Source organism: Salmo trutta, chromosome 4 (assembly GCF_901001165.1).
Source record: "Salmo trutta chromosome 4, fSalTru1.1, whole genome shotgun sequence".
Lineage (NCBI taxonomy): Eukaryota > Metazoa > Chordata > Actinopteri > Salmoniformes > Salmonidae > Salmo > Salmo trutta.
Genome location: NC_042960.1, coordinates 48,398,278 through 48,411,497, shown reverse-complemented (window position 1 = coordinate 48,411,497; position 13,220 = coordinate 48,398,278). Strand labels below are relative to the sequence as shown.

Genomic DNA, 13,220 nt, shown 5'->3' with positions numbered 1-13,220 from the left:
TTCCTACATGATTAATTTAAATCAAGTAAAAATTAAACATAATTAGTTTGATAAAATTAACAGTCGTCAGATTATTTATAGTCACGTCACGACAGCTGTATACCATAAACACAGTAAACTGGGGTATTTGAAAATAGCCACGGGACGATTTTTCCAATACTGTCAATACCGTTGAAACTATTTCTTTTAAGTTTTTCCATACATGTTAATATTTGTAGCTACTTTGTAAGTAAATACCTGCAGTTAACTTGTGCAATACTTTAAGAGATAAAGGAGATCTCTTTCTCGGTCACATTATTTGACATTATGAAGCTTACAGTAGTTCCCCAGAACAGTTGAGCAAGTCACGTGTTTGTTTGTAAACAGCAGAACGGGAGAAAGTGGGCACATGGGAGTACAGCTGTGTTTTGTCAGGGGTCGCGTTTTACATTGAAAGTCTTTTTTTTTCTTCATTAGCGTGATCAGGGATGTGAAACTATAGTTTTCAATCACAGGAAATACATTAGCGCAACACATTTTTGCAGAAAATAGCTACATTGTCATCAGAAGTGTAATGCTATTCCTAATGTTTTTCTTAAAATGAATCTTGCATTTTACCGTAGAATGTAGGCTGGCGAAAATGAGAAAGTAGCGACATCAATGAGCAGAGCGCTGTCTGCTGATAGAATGCCCATTCTTGAATTCTCTGAGTGGAAAAGTGCAACTGCAACACAAAATAAGTTTGATAACGAACAGAAATTACAATAAGAAGCATTTTAGATACGCGCTTGCATGTCTTTTGTTCACATTCATTTGTAAATGTCTAAACTGACCAAAAATGACATTCAGTAACTCCTACCTCTATATGTTTAACTTTATGAGCTGGATTGCCTGACTTTGCAATTAGTTTATTTGCGTTTGCACTCGTTAGCATATTTAGCTAGCAGCCGCCGTGGAAATTAGCTATTACTTGCGCTAATTTTGCACAATTATTTTTTGGGCGCCCCCTTGTGTACTAAACCGGTGACACCGTAAATCCCGGGATGAGAGAAGGACGGTATGACGATATGGAAATATGCATTCCACCCAACCCTAGCATCTACCATATCACACTCTGAATAATGCAACAATACACAAGCACGTGCGGGCATTTCAATGGTTATTTCCGTGTCCATACACTCATAAGTTTAGCTGTAAGACAAACTGCCAAAGGGGCATAGCTGCTAGCTAGCTTACGTTAGCTAATATAATTTTCTCAAATAGCAAAAATGTAAGTTCAAGAACGGTTATCAAAGATTTTTATAACTAACCCAGGATAGAACACAGGCTGTTTCCAGTGGGAACAAATGAGTCAAAGTGAACAAAAGAAGCAAGGAGGGGGGCAGAGCCAAGCCTGAGCTAGAGAGATCCTATTGGCGCGTTCTAGGATGTATTTGCATATTTCCATTATGGAACGCCTACTCTGAGGTGCACGTGTGCATTAACTCAATTCGCCCTTGCACTCCTTCTAAACACATTTTTAAAACCTTTGGCAAAGGGTAAACTCCACAAAACATAGTCCACTCTGTAACATATTATAGTTTTGGGAACAGAAAACTATTGAGATAAAATGTTTCATCGATGACAACATTTGCATAATGTCGACCAAAATCCATCGCGCTCCATCTTCTCCCACTGGCGCCACTGGGCTTCGTCTCCTCACCATATTTGGTAGTGAATGGAAACGCCAACCGGATGCATCACACTTATACATCCTGTGAAATATCTGGCTCATTGTTCTATCTGTGATGTTATCATACAGAGTCATTCATATTATACAGAGCTAGATAGCAAACTAAACAAAATGTCTGCATTATCCTCAAATACATTACTTGCAAGTTAAGTTACATTGTCTCACGTCAGATGGCGTCACTCCCCGACGCTTGTCATTCCACCGTGTAGGCAGAATCAACGCGCTCTGATGTAAGACAATGGCTATGTTAGCTAGCTAGTTAGTTGAATGCTAACGTCAGCCAATAATACAATTGCTAGATTGCTTTTCGGCATCCAGTGGAACAAACCCAGCTTACTTTAATCAATATCATGCAAATAATTACATTAACAAAATGCTAATTGCAACTGAAAAAGATGTTAATTTACTATGGAGTTGATGCTTGTGTTCCTGCTCACTTTTGCATTGAAATAAATGACGTGTTCTGATATTCCCTTAAAGCTAGAGTCAATTTCAGATTAACCGTCTTTTACCGCAATTTCAAAAAAACAACAATTAAACAAGTCTCTAATAAGGAAAATGCCTATACATCAAAAACATTGCTCTGCTATTACGATTTACAATGTAGGAGTGTTGGGCTGAAAGAGACAATTATGTTTACACTGCCCTGCGTGGAGGGGGGCAACACTCGGGCGAGTGCCATGCGCGACCTCCGGAGGTAGCATTTGAAATGACTTTTTTACATTACAATAATGTCTCTTGACAATCGATACCGCTCGATAATATCTCGAGAAAATCTACTAAACGCTTGTCAATGTGAAACGCCTGAGGAGACCTCTGCTTGAACTCTCTGGTCCAAATGGTGACATACTGTACTAATGCATTTGACTAATATAGGCCCACTGAGCCTACGAATGTGTCAAAATAGTTAAATATTTAGCAATGAGATTGTACATGTAGTCAAGTGATTTAGCAAGTCATTGCGCTTTCTAATGTTTGAGAAACAGATGAGCACTAGGAGTGACAAGTTCACCTCTCAGCAGAGACAGGGTCTGGAATTTACAGGATGTGGTTGCAGATTCCTAAGGTTATTAATCACTATCGTACATTACCCACTCATGATAATTTGTTCTCCTGATTTGTGACATTATCACTTCACATTTCCCTCAATCCCGACAGGCATGTGTAATTATCACAACCAGTGACTGTTATGGAGACAGATGGCTTGTCAACGTGCCAATTCTGACAGAAAATGACTTACTTTTCTTATAATGAACAGAAACATTCTAAATATGCCAAATTGAAAAGCTATTCAAGAAGAGAAATGTTGAATTAAAAGACTGACCCATAAAGGCAATTTTAATTATTTAAGAATCAAATTGTTTGGTATGCTAATTTAATAACAGATTTTCTGTTCACAGCAAAAGCTGTCATATTTGCTTTGCATCTACGAAGACAATAGCAAGGCATTCAACTGAGCTTCTCCCCATGAAAATCTGTTAGTCAATTATTCATACATCTCTAAATGGAGCATATTACTGTAGCATCCAGTCTGGTCACACAGGACATACAGCTTGGTGACATGTGCACATAGCGTACATACCACTTGTTTCTTATTGGTCTTAAGGATTTTTCTGAAAGGGTAGGCATCCAATGAGAACCTAATGGGAACCCCAGTTACAGACAGAAGTGTCAACACTCATCGGCTCACGTACAGTTACCCCCTGGCTGTGTGCAAAACACTAATGATGATTCCCGTGACTGAGATGCTGTAGCAAAACTAAATCAACCACTGAAAGGTCACTAAACTAGTATTGTTACAACACCGTGGGAGTCAAACTCATCATATGATGTGACAGAGTCGAGGAATGAGAAAGACAGTCAACCAGCCAGCCAGGCCTAGTTCTGCTGAAGAACATGAGACAATCTCCGATTTTAATCTACTATAAAACACTGCTGCAGATGCCTTTCATCTCAGAAACAGAAACCACCTTGTGACCATTTCATTCTCTAAATCTATATCCCATCAACAAGAGTGAAAGGTCTAAAGACAAGTCAGCGAGAGAGAATGTGTACTGGTATTCAAAGACATCTCGCAGTGACAAGTTTATGCTAAGTATTGAGCACATTGGACTGAGCTTGATGACACGTAATCTCTTCCAGACTGCTGATTAATGAGAGGTTTATACAGTACAAAGAAACAGGGTATGGAGTCATCTGTAAATCACTAACAACACAAACTGTATGCCTGAGAAAGCATGGTCTAGTGTAGTCAGCTTAGGAGGACTACCTAAAGAATGCATTTCTTTGGTTATTGGATGTTGAGTAAATATCTGCTAAAGTGAGAGAATGGTTAAATAAATCCATTCATTGTGACACAGAAAAGAGAGCGTTCATGAGGTCAGGTGAATGTCTTTGACACAGAGGGACTCCCGCCATACTGTCCCCACATTCCTGTCCTCACATGAAAGAATACCGCCTCTGTTTCACTGCTTTCTTCTCAGAGTGAAGTTTGTTTGTCAAGTTTCTATTGGATTAAAGCAGCAATAGACAGAGAAGGGTGAAAGAGAGAAGAGTTTGTATCCTGCTCCCATTGTGATGATCTTAGGCACAGTAAACTAAAACAAAATGGGAGGGAAATGAATTGTGCTTTCGCTCCCCTGACCCAGATAAAGGGCCTCTCAGAGTATGTATTCTTTGCCTTGGCCCTAAGTGGAGCTGGTGGCAGTCACAATGCATTCCGATTTGTCTCAGCATGTCCCCATTTAGCTCCCGGACAAACTATGGCATAATTATAAGAGATCGGCTCAAATGGCACAATAATTGGCTCCCTCTTGGCCTCCTGTGATGAAACAAATCATGGTATATTTCAGTGGCCATGGCCTAATAATGGCTTACATTTCAAACATCTACTCCCACTTAACTCTGTTCCTCTGTGTGCTTTCAGAGTTCCTCTCATACATACTTCATCCTTGATGTCCTCTTGCTGCTGAGCTGTGAAGATTTCCATTGCACCCATTAGCCTCATCATCAACTCATCCACTGTCGTGTTGCCTTGAAAGAACAGTAAAAAAACAAGACTTTTAAGAAATACAATTTTAAAATGCCTTTTGGGATAAAAATAAATAAATAATTCACACAAATACATTACTATTTCAGCATTAGAGGGTCACAAAGTCATTTGGTTGAACATATATTAGAGCTCTCCAAGACGTATTTTCAACCAGAATGTGATTGTTCAGATTTATGCAGTCATTACCTTGAATAACATTTAAAACTTCATTTGAGGTCCTCTTTCCCATGACAATAAGGAGGAGGGGGAACTGATCTGTCTTGTATGTCCGAATCGTCTGTGCCACCACACTGCCAAAGTGCCTCGTGCACATAGTGAGTAGTCTGGGAAAGGAAAAGACGGGACAGAAATTTTTTCACACGAACAGCACTTGAATGAGGTACACCGCTCACAGCATTAAAGGAAACCACCCAAAAACTCTTTTGGTATTTGTTTCATTAGTCCATTGTTGACGTAGTCCCAAAATGTCTTGATTGTCAGCACTCAAGTTAAGATATGAAATCATCCATGTATGATGCATTTTGCATCAAATGTTTTGCTTGTCAGCACTCAAGTTTAAGATATGAAATCATCCCTTTTCAGGGTTGACTATGTCAACAATGGACTAATGAAACAAATACCAAAAGATAGTTTTTGGGTGGAGTTTTCCATTAAGAACTTTAAAACCAATTCTGCCTTATCTTCCAGGAGAGGTCCCTGTCTAAATAAGCCAGGCAGACAAATTAGTATTCTCCACCAGTGGTGATGAATTGATAGGGCAGAGAGGATTTCTTATTCCATTACAAAGACAGAACTTTAAATTAACATTTCACTAGAATGAAAAGGGTAGCAGGCAGGCCCTCGGAGCTCACTGTAAATGTCATAATATTAATGAATCGCTATAGACTGAATGCAAATATAGATTCGCTTTTTCCCTCGCCTTTTAATAAGATCCACTTTAATAACTGGCTGGTAAAATAGAGGAGTAATGGAATGGGTGGAGGATGAGGTCACGGAGGAGAGGCATGGAGTGAGTGGTCTGGGCGTGGTTGCTACTCATTAATCATGAATTCAAAGTTGAGAGCCAGTTGCATTACTTTTCAAACTGTGCAATGGAACAACGGTGGCTCAATGCTTAACCATAGGAAGCATGAGCACCAATCTCCATCAGCATTCCAGGAGAAACAAGGTAATTACAACCACAACCCTTAACCCCAACATTACTCTAACCCGAAGTCAACACCAAATAGCTCATGCAGTTGCTCATGAGTTCTGACGATGCGGCTGACTTGTCTTTTGTCCATTCTACTGTGGTTAAGGAGGGGTTCTCCCCCTGACACAGTGAAGTTAAGATGATGTCCATGCCCTGTCCTTGTCCCTGCTCTAGAGGGCCCTGAAAAGGCCTAACCATGGCCAGGCCAAAAGAATGGAAAGGGGTAATTCTAACCTGTCACCAAGGACTTGGGAACAATCATCAGGGCCTTCAGAGAAACCCAATCTTAATTCCCTTAAACAACAACCTCCTTTTGTTCCAATCAATCAAACACCCCAGGAGTCAAACCAAAACAGTAAAAACCTGTTTCAAGGAACAAACTATGTAATCGGACACAATACAGCCTTTTTTTTTTTTTTTTTTTACACCTACCATACAAGGCTAATGCTTGATTTTTTTACTCCTGAGTTTGTAAACCAAAAGTGAAGAAAATGTTTCTACATACGATGCACAATAACAAGTACTGACACAGCATCACATATGAAGGAGAAAAATTGTGCCTCAGGCTAGGAAGTAAGGATGAGTGTTTTAACGATGCATCTTTCCTACAACGGCTGAAGATAACATGCGTTTCCCAAAACACCACGCAGACAGAATGTTAGCTAAGTGCGTCGTTGAGGCTTGTGTCAGTACTGATAGGATCTAAATAAAATGCAGCGCTGCTCTTGTATCACCTTTCTCCATTAAAATCTTACCTTAACATTAGAATTATTCCACAAAACTGACGACAGATCAGCTCCAAGAGATATCTCAAATATTGAGGTGGTTTATTCTAATGCTTAGCTTATATTAATGGAGTAAAAATCCAGATTTGGCACATGATTGCACACCTTGTTACACATCATGAAATATATTGAATATAAAATGACCAACAGTAGCCTAAAATTAGCTAAATAGAACTCAACTGAATTAACATGACATTTTAATATTACTGATTTATATAGGCGTATGTAGGCTATTTACGCGGTCATCTTGGTTTTTCTTTGAAGCATCTTTTCATCCTTCACTTGTTTAACAAATGCAAAAGAAAATGGCAACTTCGTATTTGTAGTCACATTAGTTCTGAAGTCATAAGTGATCACAGAAAGACAGATGATCATGATTTTCTGTTTAGCAGATATATTCGGTGTATAAAGTGACACGGAAGGGCAAAAAAAGCACCCACCCAAAAACGCACTTAGCTGTTCTATGAGTGGTCTGAGGCAGTAAATACTTAACAAGGGTTTTCAAGGGAAACTTTACTAATGATGGTTTTGGGAACCTGTTCTGATATTTAACAACGCTCCTATGAAGGTCCTAAAGAAACTTATTTTTTGGGTGGTTTGGTAGAGTTACAGGTTTGAAGTGTGGATTTACATTAGTAAAATATGTCTAGTGACATCTCTTCAACATCAGATTTTTACCAGCATGTCACCTGTGCAACTTGGTGACAAAACTCTAAATCACCTTTACTCCACACACAGAAACCCAAACAAGGCTCTCCCTTGCCCGCAATTTGGCAAATCTTATAAATCTATCCTCCTGCTTACAAGCAAGAACCAAACAGGAAGTACCAGTGACACACTCAATACGGAAGTGGTCCGATGAGGAGAATGCTACACTACAGGATTATTTCGCAAGCACAGACTGGAATATGCTCCGGGATTCATCCGATAACATTGAGTTGACGTCCACAGTCCCCGGCTTCATTAATAAGTTCATTGATGACGCAATCCCAAAAATGACCGTACGTACATATCCCAACCAGAAGCATTGGATTACAGAAAACATATGCACTGAGCTGAAGGCAAGAGCTTAAACTTTCAAGGAGCGGAACACTAATCTGGACGCTTATAAGAAATCCCACCACGACCTCCGACTAGCCATCAAACAAGCATAGCATCAATACAGTACTAAGATTGATTCCTACTATGCCAGCTCTAACGCTCGTCGGATGTGGCAGGGCTTGCAAACGATCACAAAGCGAAACCAAGCCGCAAGCTGCCCAGTGACAAGAGCCTACCAGACGAGCTAAACGCCTTCTATGCTCACTTCAAGGCAGGCAACACTGAAGCATGCATGAGAGCACCAGCTGTTCCGAACAATTGTGTGATCTCACTCTCTGTAGCCAATGCGAGTAAGACCTTTAAAAAGGTTAACATTCACAAGGGCTCAGGGCAGGACAGATTACCAGGACAGGTACTCAGAGCATGCACTGACCAGCTGCCAAGTGTCTTCAATGACATTTTCAACCTCTCCCTGACCCAGTCTGTAATACCTACATGTTTCAAGCAGACCACCATAGTCCCTGTGCCCAAGAAGGCCAAGGTAACCTGCCTAAATGACTACAACTCCGTAGCACTCGCATCTGTGGCCATGAAACGCTTTCAAAGGCTGGTCATGGCTCACAACACCATCATCCTGGACACACTCCAATTTGGAAACCGCCCCAAAAGATCCACAGATGACCCAATCTCTACTGCGCTCCACACTGCCCTCTCCCACCTGAACAAGAGGAACACCTACGTGAGAATGCTGTTCATTCACTACAGCTCAGCGCTTAACACCATAGTGCCCTCTAAGCTCATCACTAAAGGCAGGACCGTGGGACTGAACACCTCTAGGGTTGGGCGGTATCCAGATTTTCATACCATTTCTGTACCATACCAGGGTATAAAGTATTACCGAATATGCAATAAAGGGGCAGAATTTTTGCTCAAAACTATTTAGGCAACAGGGATCTTGATTCAGGAGGGGATTGAATGCATCTGCTGTAACCAATAAGCTTGATCTTGACATCTAGTCACTTAGCTAACAAATTAGCAAACCAAATGCATAGCTGGAGCCCTGAGCTAGATATAATTTATTTGACACATCTTAGATTTTCTATAGTTCTACTGAACGTATAGTTATAAGCACGCACACCAACAGTCCCTGCAAGGCGGCGATGCCCCCCACCCCAAAATAAAAACATAGATTTTTGTATTGAAAATCATAACTTGGTATACCCTATAAAACAGTAGATCGCCCAAGTGTACCTTGGATGTGTTGTAGCTAAAGAAACATTACTGCTTCAAGTGCGAGTGCAGCTATTCGCATACCATAAATGTCATAATGTATAGACAAACAAAATAAGGATAACAATTCAAACTATACAGGAGCTTCTCATCAAAACCATATTGCATATAGTGTTGCACAGTTTCTTAACGCAACAATTCACAAATGTGTGGATATTTTGAAAGCCTTTCCCTTTCAATTTGGCTCAAAGAGCAAAAATGCTGTCTTCTGGTATTAAAGTAATTCTTACAGGGACATGTGGTGCCTTTACCTTGTACCACTCAGAGGGGGGTATGTGGGGATGGCCACCTAATCATACCCAGCTTCCAATTGGCTCATTCATCCCTCTCTCCCCTGTAACTATTCCCCAGGTCATTGCTGAAACATAAGGTGATGGCGGCGGATGAATGCCGCAACACTGGGCCTCAGGACCTCGTCACGGTATTTTGCCATCGATAAAATGCAATTGTGTTCATTGTCCGTAGCTTACAGTATGCCTGCCCATACCATAACCCCACCATGGTGCACTCTGTTCACAACGTTGACATCAGCAAACCGCTCGCCCACACGACGCCATACACGCTGTCTGCCATCTGCCCGGTACAGTTAACCAGGATTCATCCGTGAAGAGCACACTTCTCCAGCGTGCCAGTGGCCACCGAACTGCAGTCAGGTCAAGACCCTGGTGAGGACGACAAGCATGCAGATGAGCTTCCCTGAGATGGTTTCTGACAGTTTGTGCAGAAATTCTTTGGTTTTGCGAACCCACAGTTTAATCAGTTGTCCGGGTGGCTGGTCTCAGACAATCCCACAGGTGAAGAAGCCGGAAGTGGAGGTCCTGGGCTGGCACAGTTACACGTGGTCTGCGGTTGTGAGGCCGGTTGGACGTACTGTCAAATTCTATAAAACGACGTTGGGCGGCGGCTTATGGTAGCGAAAGTAACATTAAATTATGTTGTGTGACAAAACTGCACATTTTAGAGTGGCCTTTTATTGTAACCAGCACAAGGTGCACGTGTGTAATGACCATGCTGTTTAATCAGTTTCTTGATATGCCACACCTGTCAGGATTATCTTGTCATATGAGAAATGCTCACTAACAGGAATAAACAGATTTGTGCACAACAATGAGAAATAATATTTTTGTGCGTATGGAACAGATCTTGAGAGACTGCTGCCACCCCACCCCAGTGAGCATCCAACAAGCTCTCCAGGTGTGCTTTAGTCAAATCACGTGGAATAGGAACCGGACGCTACTCACACAAAACAGACACTTTCTGTGTAGACGTGTTGAATGGAAAATTGAATTTTTCCGGATATTCTCTTGTTTTGAATACACAGAGCTTATGAAGAAGTCGGATGACTGCACGATAACCTTCACTGGTAATGTGTTGAACAATGAGGAGTTCAATTCCATTTTTGATCAGTACAGCAACATATGATGCATTAAAATAGACGAGATGTGGTATGAAAGTGGGCAGTCAAAACACAAAACATAGAATCAAAAGCAAAACAAACATAGATAACAATCTGAAAGATGTAGTTTCAGAGTACATTTATTCATAAATAAGTTCAATATTTGCTGTGTATGAGGTTCAGTGTCCATGTGGTATTTCAGAGACATTTCCCATGGGTGACAATTGGCATGTTTTCAGCAGATCTGGCTTTATGCATAATAATTAATACCTAAACTAAGAGGACTGTGATAATAGAGGCAACCTAACTGGCTCATTTTACGCTATGAGGCCCTAGAAATTAGGATACCTTCTTAATAGTTAGTCACTGTGACTCATGCCTATCATCAGTGACTCAGGATTAACCTAAGAGTTTCAAGTGTTAATGTCACAGTGAAATTCCTCTTGCAAGCTCCAAACCCAACAATGCAATCATCATTATCAATGTAGCACAAAAAAATAACATTAGGCAGAACAAAAACATACGACAAATAAAAACATGAACACGAGAAGTAAGACGCTATATACAGGGTCAGATCCAATACCATATTTACAATGTGCAGGGATACTGGTGCAGAGATGAGCGCGTGAGAACGTGGGGGAAACAGCTCCAGATGTTGCTTGCCTTTAATCTGCAATAAAAAGGCCCAGCTGGGCACAAAAAGCAAGAAGCAAAGGGAGAAAGGGTACAGAATGAGGGAAGGAATATCCTTAAAGGAAATAAAAAAGGAGTGAGGTCAGTGTCTGAGCCTCACCCCCGGTCTTTCGTAAACGCCTCCTACCAGGGGGTGGGCTTAGCCCTGAAGTCTAGTGGAAGGAAAATCTAGGGCCTGCTGCTGTGCCCCAATCAAACCTCCATCTGGCTACCGGCCAGGCCATCTCTCCTCCTCCATCCTTCCCACAGCAGACACATCACACCTGGGCCGCTACCTCATTCTCCCCCTTGGCTAGGGGAGGAGGAGTGCAAGGCCAGGGAGAGGCCAGCCTGGCTTGGGGGTCAAGAGTAGAGGGCTTGAGAGTGTAGTTGGGTAATGCTAAGCACAAGGAGTCACATACTGGAACAGCCACAACCTAGGTGGAAATAAGGAGTTGGAATCTGCAGTGAATCGGAAACTAACTGTTGTGAAGTTACGGAGGAGAGATAAAGTTTTTGTCACGTTGATAAGACAACTCCCTCAGCCTTGGGTAAATAGATATGGTCTCCCAGGCAACGCAGACTTCATGTGAGCTTCATTTCGAACTGACCCTCCATTGAGGCAGATTAGTGAAGATTGCCCAATTGGGGCCTCATACTGCAAACACAAGTGCTTTTGTTAGCACACATCCCCCTTACCGATGAAGAGGGGCTTGAGTTAAAGAGAAGGTGGTGCGGAGTTGGCGACTGAATATTATCCACTTCTCAGACTCTCTAATACTCAGTCTGTTCTCCAGTAGTGGATTCCTGAGATGTGATGAGGGCATATACTTAGACATACCTGGCTTTGTTAGCTTCTTTAGTGACATCCCAGGCCCATGTGATGAAGTTCTGGCTCAGATAGGACACTATGGAGTCTGCACACATCATCTGGGAGCAGAAGACGTTGCCGAGCACACTCTCGTCGTTGTGGAGGTAGATTGCCAGCAGTTTTCTCTGTGGAAACGGAAAGCAGAGGTATTTCATTAGAGGTATGAGGATTTAGAAGCCAATGAGTTAATGACCAGCCAGACCCTGAAACACAGGGGCTTCACCCAACACAGCACTGTGAAGGGGAGACAAATGTCCTTGCTCAGAGTCTGGTTATATTATCATTGAAGGGAGAGGTTTTATACAGCTTTCATGCGTCGTTCGACAGGAGACCGCGAGTAAAGAGACTGCTTTCACAGACAACAAGGCCAAACCAGTCAAACGCAAAACACACAAAATCAAATGAACAGGGAGTAAATAAAACTTCCTTTGAGGCGGCCAATGAGAAAACAAAAACAGACAAAATCCCTTTATTTTACACCAAATGCCATTGGCCTTCTCAGGTTAACAGCAGGAGCGGACAATATTGACAATGCTCTAAATCCACGGGTAGACACCATATGAGCCACAGATTCTCAAGACTCACTGACAACTCATTAAAAAACAAACACAGCCACAAACAAAAGGTTCTCTTGGATGATGTAGGAAATAAAGCCCTCTAAATTACAGAACACTCACTCAAATTTTTCTAACCCCCAATGTTCCTTACAACACTCGAAGGAGCTAATTTCTCAGGAGCTGCTGTATATACCAAAAGCAAAATCCACACAGGCAGAAAAGTGAGGGAAAGTAAAAAGAAAGTTGTGCTATATTGTGGCCTGTATAGAAAAGGAGTGGGAGAGCACTGCTGTGTTTGCTCAGCGATTAGAGGTTTAGAATAAGCTCCCTGGTTCCTAGCGGGAAGGAGCTTGGGGCTAATTCAGTGGCCCAATTGAACGCCCTGAAAAGATTAAACACTCATGCTGAGAAGACAAGCAAATGCAGCCTTGAGAGGAGAGTTTTATTTTTTTTCTTCTCACAAAAGACGAAATGAGACACGCACACACTCATTATCTTATACATACGTGCACGTAGGCGCATGGACACGCACACACACTCGTCCCTCTGCAACTTATAGAAAGTGCTAAGTCTCCGGAGGACATTTTCACAAACCGTATGTTCAAAAACATACATTATGTAAAGAAATGGGAAAAGCCCTTCTCTCTAATAAC

The 13,220-nt window shown here is 41.6% G+C and overlaps 1 protein-coding gene across 5 annotated transcripts in view; it reads right to left on the bottom strand.

Moving 5' to 3' along the window:
* LOC115192500 (FAS-associated factor 1) overlaps positions 1-13,220 on the bottom strand; it is an 86,505-nt gene that overhangs the window by 18,407 nt on the left and 54,878 nt on the right. For 4 of the 5 annotated variants that reach the window (XM_029751083.1, XM_029751084.1, XM_029751085.1 and 1 more), the window contains 3 exons: positions 11,981-12,135; positions 4,950-5,086; positions 4,656-4,744 (listed from right to left, as the gene is read on the bottom strand). In XM_029751083.1, the coding sequence (XP_029606943.1) occupies positions 4,656-4,744; positions 4,950-5,086; positions 11,981-12,135 (381 nt within the window). Of the gene's footprint in view, positions 1-4,655; positions 4,745-4,949; positions 5,087-10,570; positions 11,157-11,980; positions 12,136-13,220 lie in introns of those variants that run through there. The other variant, XM_029751087.1, reaches the window with a different exon arrangement.